The 17,202-nt window shown below is 52.5% G+C and overlaps 6 protein-coding genes across 6 annotated transcripts; 4 read left to right on the plus strand and 2 right to left on the minus strand.

The window, feature by feature from the left end:
• Window positions 1-1,308: 1,308 nt before the first annotated feature.
• Window positions 1,309-2,653, plus strand: PG997_009471 (uncharacterized protein; the record flags this gene model as incomplete). Its single annotated transcript, XM_066813786.1, has 3 exons — window positions 1,309-1,586; window positions 1,649-2,114; window positions 2,168-2,653. 3 exons carry the CDS (start codon window positions 1,309-1,311, stop codon window positions 2,651-2,653), a joined length of 1,230 nt encoding a protein of 409 aa, XP_066665748.1.
• Window positions 2,654-3,616: 963 nt separating this feature from the next.
• PG997_009472 (sin3 complex subunit protein) lies at window positions 3,617-6,366 on the minus strand (the record flags this gene model as incomplete). Its single annotated transcript, XM_066813787.1, has 2 exons — window positions 3,617-5,833; window positions 5,917-6,366. 2 exons carry the CDS (start codon window positions 6,364-6,366, stop codon window positions 3,617-3,619), a joined length of 2,667 nt encoding a protein of 888 aa, XP_066665749.1.
• Window positions 6,367-7,403: 1,037 nt separating this feature from the next.
• PG997_009473 (uncharacterized protein) lies at window positions 7,404-8,782 on the plus strand (the record flags this gene model as incomplete). The annotated part of the gene is made up of 2 exons (XM_066813788.1): window positions 7,404-7,533; window positions 7,590-8,782. 2 exons carry the CDS (start codon window positions 7,404-7,406, stop codon window positions 8,780-8,782), a joined length of 1,323 nt encoding a protein of 440 aa, XP_066665750.1.
• Window positions 8,783-9,391: 609 nt separating this feature from the next.
• On the plus strand, window positions 9,392-10,128 carry PG997_009474 (uncharacterized protein; the record flags this gene model as incomplete). The annotated part of the gene is made up of 2 exons (XM_066813789.1): window positions 9,392-9,430; window positions 9,547-10,128. 2 exons carry the CDS (start codon window positions 9,392-9,394, stop codon window positions 10,126-10,128), a joined length of 621 nt encoding a protein of 206 aa, XP_066665751.1.
• A 1,473-nt stretch (window positions 10,129-11,601) lies between these two features.
• PG997_009475 (uncharacterized protein) lies at window positions 11,602-13,197 on the plus strand (the record flags this gene model as incomplete). The annotated part of the gene is made up of 6 exons (XM_066813790.1): window positions 11,602-11,674; window positions 11,841-11,882; window positions 12,001-12,179; window positions 12,234-12,554; window positions 12,607-13,026; window positions 13,087-13,197. 6 exons carry the CDS (start codon window positions 11,602-11,604, stop codon window positions 13,195-13,197), a joined length of 1,146 nt encoding a protein of 381 aa, XP_066665752.1.
• A 950-nt stretch (window positions 13,198-14,147) lies between these two features.
• On the minus strand, window positions 14,148-17,046 carry PG997_009476 (uncharacterized protein; the record flags this gene model as incomplete). Its single annotated transcript, XM_066813791.1, is given in 5 exon segments — window positions 14,148-15,239; window positions 15,275-16,576; window positions 16,612-16,847; window positions 16,864-16,928; window positions 16,964-17,046. The coding sequence occupies 5 exon segments, from the start codon at window positions 17,044-17,046 to the stop codon at window positions 14,148-14,150; spliced, it is 2,778 nt and encodes a 925-aa protein (XP_066665753.1).
• Window positions 17,047-17,202: the final 156 nt, after the last annotated feature.

The raw sequence follows: 17,202 nt of genomic DNA on the forward strand, positions 1-17,202 counted from the left end.
TCAATACATTTTGATTATTTCCCACCCCTTGTCCAGCCCGTCAGCACCGGCTGCCAAGATGACTTTCCCACGTTCCCTTGGTTCCCTGGGGAAATATTAGTGGATAGGCCGGGCCCAGTTGTTGTCCGCAGCAGCCTAGTAGTGCCCTGATAGTGCCCAGTTCCAGACCGCGGCCAGTAACATTAACCCAGCACAGCCCTTTTTCCCAGGCCTTTAATCGTGACATGCAAAGTGTTCCTCTCACAGCCTCCCCGAATGGCTTGTTGTTTTGGTGAAATTCCCCAGCTCTCTGCTACTATCTTTTAAAAAATCCCCTTTGCATGCATAGCCTCATTCGAAGGCTGACGTCCGCTCTTTCGTGACTCGTTCCCCGACCTATCCCTCCCTCTTCCTCCCCAATCCCCCAATTGCATCATCATTGGCATTGGCATTGGCATAAGGGTTGTCGAGAAAAGATAGGCCATACCCCCCTCCCGCACCCTCGACGTTCGTACACGCTTCCCATCTCGAACCAAGAAGGAAAACACGACCATTGCTGCATTGGATTTGCCGCTCGCTTAAGGGCCACCCTCTATCTCTCTCACACCAAGACCGAGGCCAAGAGACCCCAAGGCTCATCAATCATCCCCCCGTTCCTTACTATCTCCTGGGCAACTGTGTGCACAGCTATTCTCGTACGCCCAAGAAGAAAAAAAGAAAAAAAAACCCCGAAGCAGGTCTTCCAGCTTTCCTAGGTGTCTTGTCTTGTTCGGTCTTGCTTAGCTGGCGAACCCCCTGGTCCGTTGGATCCTTCGGCATCACCCTCGTTACGGATCAAACTCCTCAGCTTGTTTCAGTCGGCCCAACCATCAAGTGGCCATCTAATTAATTCGCATCTCAGCAATTGGGCCAGCGACAAGAACCATTTTGTCGTCTTACTCATCGTTGCTTTCGTTTTCTTCCCCTTTTGCTATCTTGAAATATTTTCCATCGAAAATCCGTACATCTCTGTCACAGGAAGGACCTGGTCGACGCGCCCGCGCATCAACATACCATCCGTCACATTCTTCTGCATCCTACCTAGCCTCTCCCATAGCGTCAAGCGCCCGTCACATTGGCTGCGTTAACCTGTCTAACGTGAGACACAAAACAACCAACGGGGTTCTCAGCTCACACTTGGCGACATCGTCTCCCGACGCCCAATCAATCGCCCGGAAGCGTATATTTTATCCTCTATTGGATTCGACTCCTCAACTTAACGTGAGGAGTCAATTCCTATAACTGCCCGTCCTGGCTTCCCAACCCAACCCGCGCCTTTCTCTCCTAGAGATGGATCCGGGCTTTTCTGAACAGCAAACCAGCTACGCGCAATATCCGCAGTACGACCAGCAACCACAACAGGCGCCCGCCCAATTTCCTCCGTATCCCGCCCAGCAGCAACCCCGACAGCAGTCCAACAGCGCTTTTCCCACGATGGCTGCGTCGGCCAAGCGTAGTCGCGGTGGGAGTCTGGTCAAGGGCACCGGCGAAATATTTCAGAAGAAATGGCCGCGGTACTTCTTGCTCGTCGCATTCTTGCAGGCCATTCTCTGCATTGTGTTTGAGGCGTAGGTTCTTCTTATCCAGTTGCTATTCGCAAACCTCCCAGGCAGCTAACATGTCGTTGCAGCTATACCTTCGTCAAGTTCCAAGGCAGTCTGCGAGATATGACTCAAAATAACTTCCAGAAAGATGAGCAGGTCCAGTCTCAGCTTAAGACGATTCCGACATTCTTGGCTCTCTTCATTTTCGGCTTCCTCTACGTGCTGCTGCTCTGCTGGGATGCACTGCGCATGAAGAATACCATTCAAGTCATTGGCTTATGCATCGCAAATCTGGCGCTGCTGGTATATACGGCTATCCAGATTGACCAGATTAAAGAAGCAGTCGACATTCTCAAGAGCCGGAGCGCCATGGCCAAACCCGACCTCTGGACCGACGTCAAGCCTCTCCTGGTTGCCGTTCCTTGCATCTTGGCCCTTACCAGCATTCTTCTCGGCTTCATTGCCTGGAAACTGTACCAAGAGTTTGCTTGGGACATCCTGAAGCACATAGGAGCTGACTATCGGATGAAAAAGCGGTTCTTGTACTATCAGGTATGGCACATTGCACTGGACTGCGAGCAAAACGCATTGCTGACTTGCTACAGGTTTACATCGCACTTCTGAAGTTCGATTTCTTCTTTTTCCTTGGGTTCACGATTCAGTTCCTCGTTATCGTCGGAGGCAAGACGGATGCCGAATTTGGCCTGACATCGGCGGCGGTACCCGTTACGATCGCAATCTTGCTGGCGGCAGCAGTATTCGTTCGTAAAGAATGGAAATGGGGCATGATCTGCGTTATCATCCTGTATCTCGGCGGACTGGCCTACTTCATCTTCAAGCTGTCTCGAATTTACGACGAGACGCACAAGGATTTCTACAAGTCGGTAAAGAAGTCGCTGACTACGTTCGCCGTACTTACCATCATTCTCATCGTCCTGACCATCATCAACGCCATGATTTGCATGTTCAACTTTGGGGCCGGCCTGAAGCAACACCTCGAGAACCCGATCAAGCGTGAGCTGGACAAGGACCAGGCTAGTTACTCTATGAGCGATGTCAAGCCGTTACCCAGCAGGATGACCATCGATTAAGCATGATCGGGTGAGCAGGGTATAAAGAATTCCTTTACCTGTACAAAATCGCACGATCATCACGACTCTCCTTTTGCATTTTCTCACAGATATCCGACCAAGAGTGGTCAAAAGAAAGCCTCGCGGGTTAGCGTGGAGGGGGAAACAGGAACCAACCCCGGCACGTGTCCATCCATGGAGTTCAGCGACTGGTATTTTTTTGGTTCAAGCCCCTTAATTTTTTTTCAGAGGGATGGTTTGGAGTTATACGGAATTCTGACGGCTTTATTCCCCATGTGTTGCTTTCAAAACCTGGACGACAAGTCTAGACGAGCGTTCATTTAGTGGCGACGATATCGAGCAGGGACTGGGCTCTTTGAAGCGTTTGGAAGTATTTACATGAGCGTTGAGTTGTCTACGCCCAGTTCGTATAAACTGGCTTGGATGGAGCGTAGAAGTAAATACCGAAAACGAAAACAGAGCTATAATTCCTGACATTCAAGATACCCGACACATTTGAAAGCATGCCATGGTGCATATAAAACCCATATACATTCCTACCGGTCCCGAGTCTTCAGCTCAACAAAATAAGGACGTAGGGGTATATTACGAGAGCAAGGGCTTCTAGAATATTATCCTCGGTAGTCAGCCGTAAGCAAGGGGCTACAGCCGTTAAAGTCGGGAAGACAGAATGTATGCCATTGTATTACTAAGAAACTATAAGACCAAATGGTCACGCATCGCGGCAGCCGTAAACTTGGTGGTGGGTATCTGCGCTTTCAACATAATAATAATAATACTAAACTTGTCGTTAACACGACTTTGTTTTTCCCAAACACCATTTTGCCATGCGTTGGCTATGCTATACCGGGGCTGCTGGCCCACATCTATAAAACAAAGGGGAGAGAAGTAGAAGAAAAAGAAGAACAAGAAGAAATAAAAGGACCAGGTACGCAAACAAGCCATGTCTATATATGATGGATATCATCTTGGTTCTTGCGTAATGTTGGGACCTGTCCCTATGCCGGTCAAAGTCCGGACAGCCCAGTGCAGCCAGCCCTCGGACTCGAGCTGAGCCTTGAGCTCGTCGGCGCGCCGCTCGACGGCGTCGACCTGGATTTCGAATTGGGCGACGCCGTCCTCGACGTCGGCGACGCGCGAGACGAGGGCGTTGATCTCGTACTCGAGCTTGGCGATGGTGACCTCGACGTCCTTGACGGCCTCGGTGAGGTTCGCGCGCTCGCCGGCCAGCATTTCCTGCGAGTTGTCCTGGGCGCGCCGGTACGCGTCCATGAGCTGGTAGTATAGGGTCTGAAGCTCTTCTTGTTGCGCGGCGTAGCGCTCGTCCAGGGCCGAGATGGACTCGACCTTGGTCTCGACCCAGGGCTGCATGTGGCGCGCGATGCCTTGGACGTTCATGTACAGGCCGCGCGCGACCTCGGCGAGTTGAGCCTGGCGGTCCAGGCTGGCAAGTCTACTGCTGGCAAACTTATCATCCTCGTTTTCATCTTCGTCTTCGCTGTCCAGAGTCGCCAGCTCAGTCCAGGTCAATACTGCTTCTTCCGCGTCGCCAAAGGAGAGTCGGCGGGGCCATCGATTCTCGTTGAGCAATGACGCCTGCGACTCAAGCCCGGCAACACTGTGTCTTCGGTGCAGCTGCAGGACCGAACTGTCGAGCCGACTCACGATTCCTAGCGCAGGGCCTTGAAGATCTCTTCTGTTATCCTTTCCCATACCAGCAACAGACGTCTCGAGTTTGGCGACCTCATTGCGTATCTTTGACGTCTGTGACTGCCGGGCTATTGCATCTAACACCAACTTCCCGTCACCTTCGTGGATAACAGATGGTTGTCCTTCAGGAAGTAAATCCAGTTTTTCAAACCTTCCAACCGAGACTGGTGCTGACGAGGTGTTTTCGAGGTCCCTTCTGAACCCATCTCGATATTCCTCGGGCTTATTCTTCCAGGTGAAGGCTCTACCAATACCTGTAGGTGTAGGGCTTCCAATTAGGCCCGATGTCGGTGAGAGAAATCCACTGTCGGTCCCTGAATATGCCGTCGTCCCGGATGACTCGTCTCTAGAAGGACGGGGGCCATGACCTCTACCACCCGCGCCAGAGACAGCGTCCTTGATGCGTCCAAGACCAGATCGCGCGTCGCTCATCTTCCCGGCAACGCTCTTGAAAACACCTCTCCGTAGCGCTTCTCTCTCTCCGGGGCTATCGGCGGCAACGCTGGTAGCGGAACCAGGGACTGTGCCAGAATAGACGGCCGGAGAGTCTTCCTTCCGGCGTGCGCCAGGCTCCTCCTCCGAAGGAGTAGAGTGTATCTTCTTAACCGGATCTGCCTGGTCATCTTTACCAAAAAGCATGTTAGGCAAATCTGGCATCGACCGTTCTTGCTGCTCCATTGCTGTTCGTTTCGGCTTCCCGTACCAGAGCCATTTCGCCCGTTCACCATGAGCCAAACTGATGAACCTCTCCAGGTCAAGGGTTTCGATGTCCCCTATACCCCCTTTATCTCGCCCTCCCACCATCCCCAGGACAAGCTCTCCCCTCTTGCCTCCTATCTCTGTGACTGTGGACTTGACGGCTTTCTGCACTCCCCAGCCTTCTCCAGCAGCAGCCTTTGCAGTGGCGCCATGAAGCTTGTGCAGTGTCTGCCTGTCGAGTCGTCGGTTTCTTTCAATCTTTTGGTACTTCTGGAAATAGCTGATTCCCCGTTTGGTAGCATCGATGTCGAATACGTCTTTTGACATGGGCGCACCGAAATAGCTGAGTCGGTTACGGGCGCCCATCAAAAGACCCAATAACGCAGCCACAGTAGTCGGGCCAAGGATACCGTCGGTAGGCTCAATATTGTAGTATTCGGTTCCAAATTCCGTCCACCAGTCCCCAATCGCGGTCTCGGTCACATCACACAAGAGGCCATCAATGTAATCCTGCTCTAGTTTGCCAAAAATCATTAGGGCCACTTGACAAAGCTTTACTAATTCAAGAACTGCTTCGGCAAATGTTATCTTCTCATTGGTTTTGTATAGTTGCAGGAACTTGGCTTTGGCGGCAGGGGTTGGCTCAGAAAGCGTCATGCCCGAACGCCCAGAGCAACCCAGCCGTTTAAGGTCCTCGTTCACGATGAACTCTTGACGATGCAGTTTGATGTCTCCGTCGGGGACTGGTATCACAGTCAGAGCAGAGGGAAGCTGCTCAGGTTGGTCAACATCAGCTCCCCCAAGGGAGTTCCTTTTGGCCGTGCATGGAACTGCTTGATGGCCTTGAAATATACCCGCAGCTTAGGAGACCAAGTACTCTCGTCCTGGGGGACATCAAGAACGCCGACCACGACCGAGTGCTTCTCATCGCCTGTATATGTCACTATGACCAATGTAGGCGACGAGCGGGAGCACGCCCATTGTTCCACCATATACAACTCGTAGCCACGGAGCACACTCTTCCTTTCGATGACATGTACAGACGGATCTTCCTCGAGGTATCTAAAAGCGACGGGGTCCGCAAGGACAATTCGACGGCGATGCGACACGGTGGACGGAGAAGACTCGACAGCTGGTATAGTTTGCGTCGAGTCGGGAGCTGGGGCCGGAGTGACCGTGCCGTCTGGTTGCTGTGGGCTGACTCGCAGGTTCGTGTTTTTCTGCGAAGCCTTTCGCAAGAGGGTGAGGTCCTCCTCTCTATGCATCCTTGGGTCGGACGTCGACATTGGAAACCGAAACGCCATGGTTCGGGGCTGCTGCGAGAATCTGTGCCTCGTAGCGACTCGGTTGCGTTGTCCCACACGAATTCATTATTATTGGGAAGACATCCGTTGCGGTTCGGTTGGACGGAGGAGCGAGAAGACAAAAAGGGGCGTCAGGAAGTTGGAGATAACTACCCAACCTTCATGAAGTCTTTCCGTGTATGTCCCAGCTCGCCGAGGTCCCTGAAAGCATGTGAAGGTTTAAACCCCCGAGGGCGTCTGGTCGTATTATTCCCTGTAGTTCAGGTCAAGGTGCGTGTCCAGGTGGGTGGAAGAGCTGAACCCGGAATACGACAGTGGCAGCTTCCCTGTTGAAACCGCCTGGAAGAAGTAAGGTTAGCAGCAAAGGAGAGTCCAGTCCAAACTTGGTTTGGTGGAAGCTGCGCTAACTTTCGGCGGGGTGTTGGGGGCCATGTCCAACATTGAAATGGCTGTTTGTTCAATGCGTCATTCCCAGTAAGGGACTTTGCCGGGACAGTGCGTAAGTATATATGTAGAACGTAGAATAGCTCCAGTCGATGTTATTACTAAAGAATACGTTCAGGTCAGTATTGGTGAGTCAAGATACTTCTACGTACATGCACCCTTGCCTCTTCACGTCATGCTGCCCAAATGAGAAACAGAGGCGTACGTGGGTGAATACAGCAAGCAGCGTTAGGTACCTACAGTGGAATCAACTCGAGTTGATAGGTGCATCAGGCGTGCACAGGGAGCGCCACCATTAGCGCTGTCTGGAATCAACAACGCCTGCAGCACAACAGCCGACTCTCCAACGCCCTCGGTGACATACTTTCCCATCTCGGTGCATGTCGATTCAGTAGCTTCAACAATTCCTACCTGTCCACACCGTTATGTTCGATCCTTTTCGCCCAAGAGGTCGTCGATTACTTCCTGCATAGAGACGGGAACTTTTGCCTCGGGCGCACCAAAGGGTGAATGGCGTACGCCCCATCTCTCTGTATAACACCGATCGAGCGACCTACGACATTCCCAGTACTACTTACACACACAGCGGCGAAATGGCGATGCTACAGCTGGAAAAGGAGCTCGAGAAGCTCACCAAGTCGGCGAGACTGTCGGATGCAGTAGACGATGTCGACAAGATCATCGACTTACTGACCGAAGCGAGGCAGAGAGTGGCGGAATCAGGTGGGTAGCCCTTGGACCCGGCGAACTCGACGTTATACTGATTTCCAATTCGATAGCCAACGACCCTCACACGACCATCCTGACTTTGACGAAGCTGCAGAATCCTATTCGGGAAGGCTTGGAGACTGTTAACGATGACTTGAAGGGTGTACACAAGGGCCAGAACAAGTTCGGCAAGGCTTTGCAACAAGCATTTACAAATGACAAGGTCATCAAGGGCACTTTGCCCACAGAGCATGACCCTATGGCTGCGCATCCGGACCTCATAAACCGGGCCATCGCTATGCACCTGCTGCGGGAAGGGCAGTTTGGTGTCGCATCTACCTTTATCAGCGAGGCACAACCGCAAGAAGACAACTCCATGGCGCAGTTCCAGTCCCAGCTATCTCCGGCTACACTTGCCTCGCCAACATCACCACGGTCTCCCACGCCCACTGATGTGCCCATAGTGGATTCTGACCCGTCCTCCGAGCTTTCGGCACTTCACTCGGAGGCCCTCCAGGCCTCTTTCGCATCCATGTACTCCATCCTCTCTTCTCTGAAAGCACATGACTTGCTGCCGGCGATAACATGGGCGCGGGGCAACTGTGCCGAACTAGAGGCCAGGGGCTCTAATCTCGAGTTTGAGCTCTGCAGATTGCAGTTCATTTGGCTCTTCAAGGGCCCAGGGGTGAACGGTATGCCCGATACGCCGGCCAACGGGCGATCTGGCGCGTTGGAGTATGCCAGGGACAACTTCGGCCGATTTCAACATCGCCATCTACGAGAAATCCAGCAGCTCAGCTGCGCTATGGTCTACTCCGCCAACATGGAAGCCTCGCCTTACCGTGCCATTTTTGACATCACGCTCGCATTTGACGAGGTGGCAGCGTCATTCACTCGCGAGTTCTGCTCTCTGCTCGGACTCTCTGCCGAGTCTCCCCTCTACGTCGCCGCCACTGCTGGCTCGATCGCGTTGCCGCAGCTTATGAAGTTCCTCAACAAAGTCAAGGGTAAAGGTACTGAGTGGACCACGGATCAAGAACTGGCCTTTGAGACGCCGCTTCCAAAGAGTATGGTATATCACTCTATCTTCGTTTGCCCCGTCAGTAAGGAGCAGACTACCGATGCCAACCCGCCCATGATGCTGCCCTGTGGACATGTACTTGCCCGGGAAAGTTTGCAGAGACTCTGCAAGAACAACAAGTGCAAGTGTCCTTATTGCCCAAGTGAAGGCCGTTTGCAGGATGCGAGGGAAATTGTTTTATAAGGATAGGGTTTATAATGACTTGACACCAAGCTTAGCGAGGTAAGGACTCCGGCGTTCTACGGCTACGTATCTATTAGGCATTTCGGCGTTCTAAAGGGGACCGGGGACTTTGAGACGACGCTGCTCTTGTGCCTGGCGTTGGGAGAAGCACGAGACTGCCATGAATTCATGGCCTTTTGTGTATATGTAAGCCACTCTAGTGGACAATCTTTTGAATGAATTCAACCGCGCTGGAAATATCCCCCAACGCGTAGCAAAATTTGCGGGGCACGGTTCCTAATTCAAGCCAACAATGAATAACTGGGCAGTTCACGGTATCCCTATTACTACGTGTGTATCCATGATACAGTATATAGGGTACGTTAGAGATCCAGGCCCCTTTGTTCTATGTACGGCTCAAATTACTTACCTACTGATTCCGCACCTGAAGTGGGGCACTTCTCGGACCCCTGCCATCGACTTATTTCCTTACCCAAGCCAGGCTGACTTGAACTTGGAGCAGCAACATCTTACTTACATCAAGCAGCTTCAGGCCCAGCATCCATCAATACCACCAATGCTTCCTAAATTCTTGTGCCGGGTGACCACGGCCCTCTTGAAGTAGCCAATATGGCCGCTGCTATTAACAACCCACCTAATGTCTCTCAAGTAAGCTACCTCCACGCGTTGAAGTTACAGGTCGGTGTCCGGTAGCTAATCGGCATACATTTTAGGCAGACATAGCAGCCTTTCATGCTGCGCATTTTTCTTTGACTGCACTCCAGCACCTCTCTGCAAACTTTATTGAGAACTCAACAGCAACAAAAGATGACACGTACGACGCTAATGACGAATACTTCGTGGGCGAGGAAGAGGATGATTTGGGATACTATTCCGATGGAGTTAAGCGTACTTTGACCGACGAACAGATCGCCATCTTTCGGCATTCCGAGCTCGAGACTCTACGGCGCGAGAAAGCCAATGGTACCAAGAGCTCCAACTCCCAGACCGGCCAAACCAAAAACAGACCGCCGAATACGGACTCCACCAAGCAAGATGATGGCCAGCAAGCCTCCGGCAGTGAAGATGGTGAACTGGAGTCCGACACGCCCCAGCCCATCTCGGCGGCGGTGAAGAGGAAGAAGGCCCGGAAGAACAGAAAGAAAGCGAGGAACGCCGCTCACAATCCCCAGCAACACGAGCCTGGCTGGTTCAAGAAGAACGTCAAGCCAGACTTGCGGAAGAGAACCTGGGACAAGGTCGAGACGGGAATGGACTCGCTGGACTACGAGGACGCACCTCAAGCTGAATCTGGTAACGGTGTTGGGCCTCCCACACAGAGACGGAAGATCTCATACGATGACTGAGAAAGCCATTGCGCGAAAACACTACTAAGTCGACGTCTGTTCGCTCACAAGATATGATGGCGTAGTGATAGCCTCGTTCGGTCTGAATAGGAGGGGGCGAAACTACGATTGCGCAGCACATACACAAACAACACTCCACAGTAAGGTCAGTCGTCTTTTCCGTGAATTCTGCCCAGCCTCTCCTCGCATGATGAAACCTTTTATCGTCATCCTTAGACGGAAGTTTTGGCCAGGTCAGTCAAAGCACGGGGCCGGTTGAAGCTGGTTTACCGGTGATTATCTGGCTTAGGACCGGACGTGTGTCGACTTAATCTTCTCTCTGAAATAGCAGGACCCAATCTACTATGCATGCATTCTTCTTGTTGAGAAATCTCGTTACTAACGGCAAGCCCTCTCTAGTACCTGGACAAGCATAACATCTGATCAGTAGCACAAGAACGCCTTGGATTGCAGACTCGAGCTTTTGCAACAACAGCTCAAACTGGTATATCGTAGGAGGCGGGTGAGGCGGCCTTGGCAGCGACCGGGATTTTGGCCCGAGACTTTCAACAGAAACCAGTGACTGTACCAGGCAAGGGAGGGCTAGTAAGTCGATAGTTGAGTTGCTGGAGACTGTCCCCTTGAAGGGAACTGCGAATCGCTACTTGGCAGCATATGCTTGCTCTTGTAGCTGATGTTGGTATGTACCTGTGGTGATGTGCTGTAGGTTGTCGGCGGATACGTAGAGGTCAGCTATCGTACGGTCTGCTACAAGACGCTGTAGCCCCAAAAACAACGAGGCACTCTAAGCCAGGCACTCAAATATATTTTATATGTCTTTACCTCTCTCAGCCTTGCATAAAACATCCACCGGAGGCCGCCTGGGGCAGGCATAATCGCGGGATTGATTACTGACCTGCAGTGCAATTCTTTAGTGTAGTGTAGGTGCTAGCCAAAAGCACGGATTTGATGTGGGGTAGAGACTGCTGCAAGTTGAGTTACATTATTAGTAGCGCGCACTTGACGGATTTCGCCCGTGCTGAGCCCAGGCTGGATCACTGAATCCGTTGGACAGTTGGAGGGGTGGCCTGGCCCCTTCCCCGTGCTCTGCTGCTTGGTGCTTGGTGCTTGGTGTTTGCTTATCTCACAGCCAGCCCACCAAGCAAGTTTGGTGCTTCTGGTCCGCTCGGGTCCAGAGAAAGAAAGCCTGCTTGACTGACTGACTGACTGACATTTACCTAAGGTTCAACCTGAACTTGAAATCAATCGTGAAGGCTCGGCACCCCTCCTTCCAGCAACCCAGATTCCGCCAAGCGACGAGGTAAACAGCTCTCCTGTTTGCATCGCATCGCATCGCTGCGCATCGCCCTCCTTTCCATTCCTTTCCTTTCCCCCATCTCCAGGTCCCAGCCCTGTCCTGGCTGGCCCGTCTCGCTCGTCAACAACATCCGATTCGATCCGCATCGTGGTGAGCGCCACCACCAAGCCGCAATCATGGCCCGAGTCTACGCAGACTACAACCAGACCATGCCCCGAAGCTATTGGGATTACGACTCTGTTAATATTAGTGAGTTGCAATGCCGCGTCGCAAAACCACCCCGTCGTGATGGCGCCATCGAGTCGGGCCGCACGTGCGCTTCGACCCGTCGTCGCCCACAGGCCCCGACCTTCTCTGGCCTGGCTGCCCGACCTGCTCATCGAGCCAACAACATCTGGCTAACATCTTGCTTTAGGCTGGGGTGTCTTGGAAAACTACGAGGTCGTGCGCAAAATCGGTACGTGATACGACCCATCCGACCGACCCTACGATGGTTACATGTTGCTCTGTTATGATAGCAACCCGCGGTCGCTCGACTCTTGATCTGGGCTAACGTGCGACTTTTACACATACAGGCCGCGGAAAGTACTCGGAGGTCTTCGAGGGCATCAACATTGTTAACTACCAAAAGTGTGTTATCAAGGTCCTGAAGCCGGTCAAGAAGAAGAAGATCAAGCGAGAAATCAAGATTCTGCAGAATCTGTCCGGCGGTCCCAATATTGTTGCTCTGCTTGATGTTGTTCGAGATAGCCAGGTGAGAATTCTCATTAGTAAATCTGCTTCTGGGCTCCGGCATACACAACTATAGTATCTTCTGCCTCCGTTACACCGAGGTGCAATGCCATGGAGATTATGGATGTGGATGAGCTTATTTCTCCGCTCGGAATGTGTTGGTGGCAATTGGCTAACAGGTATCTCTACCGCTATTGTGCAGAGCAAGACTCCGTCACTCATCTTCGAGTACGTCAACAACACAGACTTCCGGAGCCTCTACCCCAAGTTCAACGACATCGATGTACGCTACTACATCTTCGAGCTTCTCAAGGCTCTCGATTTCTGCCACAGCAAGGGCATCATGCACAGAGACGTCAAACCTCATAACGTTATGATCGATCATGAGAACCGAAAGGTACGTCCTTCATCTGTCTTTCTGCGGTCTCTTCAGCTCACATGATTTCTAGTTACGTCTCATCGACTGGGGCCTGGCCGAATTCTACCACCCTGGTACTGAGTATAATGTGCGCGTTGCCTCCCGATACTTTAAGGGACCCGAGCTGCTAGTAGACTTTCAAGAATACGACTACAGCTTGGATATGTGGAGCCTGGGTGCCATGTTCGCTTCGATGATCTTCCGCAAGGAGCCCTTCTTCCACGGCCAGAGCAACTCAGACCAGCTCGTCAAGATAGCCAAGGTCCTCGGTACTGATGACCTGTTCGACTATCTTGACAAGTACGAGATCGAGCTTGATCCCCAATACGACGACATCCTGGGCCGCTTCCAAAAGAAACCTTGGCACAGCTTTGTCAACGGCGAGAACCAACGCTTCGTCAGCAACGAGGCTATCGATTTCCTCGATAAGCTACTTCGATACGACCACCAGGTAAGAACCAGCAGAACACCATTTGTCTTATGTAAACAGTTTCGCTAATGTCATTCTCAGGAGCGTCTGACTGCCAAGGAGGCCATGGCCCACCCCTATTTCGCCCCTATCCGTGATGAGGCCACTTTGACGAACTACCTCAACGGAGCGCCCGTGAGCTCCGCATCCTGAGAGGCTGCTTTGACGATGATCATGAAGAAATCTCCGGTTTCGTTCTAGGCCACTTCTTCTCGAGATACCCCACTGGCCACTAGCACTATGAGGCATCTTTGATTGTGTTAGATCGGAGTCGATCGTTTTTGAAGCACACTCGATGCACACCCGGTTCAGCGTCTTCCTCCCTGTGAAGAATCGGTTTCACAGCCACGGCCGTTTCCTTTTCCCTGGATGGTCTCAACAGGAACTCGAGAGTATTTGTTTGCCCCTGCATGACTGTTCACGACGATGAGTTACAAAACTGTCCAAGGCGTTTACGTGAGGCAGTTTGCGGGGATGGCAAACTGTTGGACAAATGCGGATGGACAATGTATGGCGTTGGGCGCAGTCTGTCGAAGGCAAAAAAATAAATATGCTTTCAGGAGAATTACATTACATGGTATTTTTTCCGCGTATTTGTTAACGCCCCTCGAAGCGCTGGCCAATGCGTAATGGCAGGCAGAGAATCTGCTGCACAGTATGAACATCACAAAGAAGCGTACTCTAGTAGTGTGGTAATGCAATTGAACTTTTTTTATTAAACCCATACCTATCTGTAGTGGACTCTTGAAGGGCATGCATATCGAATGGAACAGGACGCCATTCCAGTCAAACCATATGACAACAAGTTACAGGCCAATAGCGGTATGCATCTACTCCTGATCGGTCTGTTTGCAATCACAGGTTCTTGTCCTAGAAGATCTTCAAGTAATCGAGTACTTTGTCAACATAACTTTCCTTCGGGTTATAATCCAGGGGGCCCCTGAAAAGACCACTTTAAAGCCCCCAATATGGGATACAGCCCGACTGTTATTAAGCTACTTCTATACCTTCATGGCTCTTATATATATATAGGTAGGTATGAACAGTCCGCAAAGGGCATATCTAGGCATGGCAGAAAGTGCACTCACTGCATCTTTCTTCGACTATTTACAGCACGTCAGGCAGAAATCGCGGTCACATACAAACCCGTCGACGCCACATCGTCTCATGGTCCCGCCCGGTGTACGGACCAGGCCTTCTTCTTCCGTAAACGATGGATGGTGGTATCTCCGAACTGTCCGAGGCGTCTTGAGCACGCGTTGGAGCAAAGGCGAGCTGAATGCCGTGGTCTTGGTCTTTGCCGCCGTCGAGCGATAGTCCGCTTTGCTGCTCCTCCGTCTTGCAGCAGACGACGAGTGGCCTGCCAGTGCTCTCGAGTCGGTGGCGGGTGCGTATCGTGACTCGGTGCGCCGTGCCGCCGCGACGGAGGATCCCAGGCTGCTGCGGTTGCGGGCCCCTCTGTGCGACGGCGTGAAGGGCTCGCCAGTGTTGTTGCGTAAGGGCGACGATGAGAATGGCGCTTCTGCGTGCCTCGAGGAGGTCGGCGTGTGAGCGAGGATACTGATCTCGTCCTCGTCGTCCGAGTTGTCGGGGATAAGAGAGGCTAGGGCGTGTCTCTTGGCCGACGACGTGAGGCGTTTGGTCTCAGAAGTGGTAGCGGTAGATTTCGTCGTCTTCGTTTTGTCTCCTTGTCCGCTGGCACTATCGTCATTAAGCGAGCGCTTCTTCGTCTTCTTTTTCGGGGTCCGAGGCGATGCAGCAGCGGGTTTCGCGAGGGGTCGTCGCGGTTTAGCTATGGACCGAGACAGCGATGGCGATGGGGGAAGCTCGGGGCCCGGAGGCGGAGAAGAGTCATGTAGGACTTCTTGCGCTGCTGTATGACCCGAAGAGTCTCGTTCTTGTTCTCTCAAGCTCGCTCCTCGGTCTGATGCGCTGTCCGCTGCGATCGCGGTTCGGTCTACAAGAATCTCCGGGCTTGTAGTTTGAGCATTCTCCTCGTCTGTCTCGCCATGGTTTGCTTCGGACACCGGTATCCGCGAGAACTTCGATGTCTCTACTGTCGTCGTCGTTGACGGCGATTCCACTGGTTGCACCTCTTCATCCTGAATAGCCGGGATCTCTATGCTTTCCTCGGCTTCCGGTACTGTCACAATTCCATTGTTGCAATTGTGGGAAGCTAGTCCCAGGCCTTCGGCCTCCGAGCTTTCCGAGGGCCGGGCTCTCCTCCCACGGGCGACTTTGGAAGCTCCGGGCCATCAAACTCATCTTCGTCGTCTGAGAAGTTGTACGATGGGTCTATGTGATTCCTGAAGAAGGATTCCCCTTGCTGGATGGCTTTGGTTGGCTCACTGCCGACTGGCGCTGGTAGCTGTAGCTCCGATGGCCGATCGAATATTGATTCAGGAGCCAACTCGGGTGATTCGGTGGCATCGTTGGACCGTGAAAGGAAAATGCTTTCCGCTGCCTCGATGAAAGCCTTGTTTCCAACGTCGCCAGGCTGAAGGTCCTCTGATGTATCCAAAATTGCCTCCTCAGTCATGGGGTTTTCATAGTTTGGGGCATCTGCAAAAGCCATGTCAACGTCTGGCAGGTCTTCTGATTCCTCGAATGGCGTATGGTCTTCCCCGTTTGGATCTGAGTCCAGCAATGTCTCCATGTCAGGCTTGGGTCTTCTCGTCTTCAGCCAAGAGACGTTACCGTAGAACTCAGGCTTTACCCGTGGTCGCCCAGAGCGCCGGCCCTGGGAACCTTCTGTTATGTCTTCTTCTACCCCTTGCGATCGTTCTTCCCTGCGTATCTTCTTTGCGATCAACTGCTTCTGAGGTATAACTCCTCCAGGTGCCGACTGCAATTCGATCACGAAGGAAGAACTATGCTTAGGTGCATGGCTATCATCTGTTATTTCCACAGGTTGTACTGCCTTGTTCCTCGATACAGAATGTTCTTCCTGTTGCGCTTGAGACTCTAGAGACCCTGCAGAAGTGACATCTTCGACCAGAGTCTTGTCAGAAGCTCTAGGCTTTCTGATGCTTTCTGACAGGACGTTTTCAGTTGTAGTGGCACCGCCCTTTTTGATTGGATCATCTTTGGGAAAGTACCCCTTTGATGTCGTAGCAGAAGGAATCGAGTTGCGCTCCTGTGCTTTCTGCTTTGAGGAATCTAGTGGGAGTTGTTTAGGCCTGCCGCCTTCTTTGGAGACGCCTGACAGACCATTTTCATCACTTCCCTCCTCCTCCGCAAGCTCTTCCCCAAGAAATGCATCTTGCCGGCTCCTCACGGCGAGTTCTGCTGCGGTAGCGATCCTCCTCGGGACTCCGCGATTTAGCAGACGGCCGATTCCACCCCCATAGCCACTTTGAAAGGGGTTCATTTGTCCGAGATATGCGTTTCCAAAAAGACCAAGATGACCTTGGGGGCCGCCCATCTGAAGCTCCGGGGTCTGCCACATGGGGTCTACCGGAGCCGGGCCGAAGGCCGCAAAGGGTGCGGCATCCCATAGTGGTGCGCTGGTGTTGTCGATAAGCCTGGAAAACTTGGGAAGCCGGTATCAGGTATTGGGGGTGGCACCCAGTTGCTTTGCAGCTGCAGTGCAGCATTGTTTGGCGTCGAATGCCCAGAGGTAAAGGATGTTGACGTGGAGGATGGATTCTTGTTCTGTAGTATGCGCTCCTCCTCTTCCTCGTCGGCCGACAGGTCTTCTTTGTCTTGCTCGTCCTCGAGAGATTGTAGATGGCCATTGTTGATTATGACTTCGCCGGTGTGCAGATTGATCTCGTCTCCTCGCCATCGAAGTCCCTTTCGTACTTGTCGAAGATGGACTCGAAGCGGGACTTGAGCTTGAAGACGGCCTTTGCTCTGCTCTTATCCAGCTCGTAGAGAGGGTCCTGTCGAGCCTCGAATTCTCCCGGGTGCAAAAGACAGCTCGTCGTCGTTGGCCTCGTTGTGAGGGTCGTCGCGTGGTGGTGGTTGGCCGACCTTGTGTCGCTTTGCAGGCGGCTCCATACTGTCGTTGCTGTGGTGATTACCAGGTCCGGCGCAAACGATTCCGCGTCACGATGAAAAGAGAAAAGAAGGAAGTATATACACCACGAGGCTCATTGCTCCTCTGCCCACCAGAGCGCATTGGAACAATCGGTCTAGGTGACCAGGGGTGATGGC

Source organism: Apiospora hydei (genome assembly GCF_038363865.1).
Source record: "Apiospora hydei strain CBS 114990 chromosome Unknown utg000007l_segment0_segment0, whole genome shotgun sequence".
NCBI lineage: Eukaryota > Fungi > Ascomycota > Sordariomycetes > Amphisphaeriales > Apiosporaceae > Apiospora > Apiospora hydei.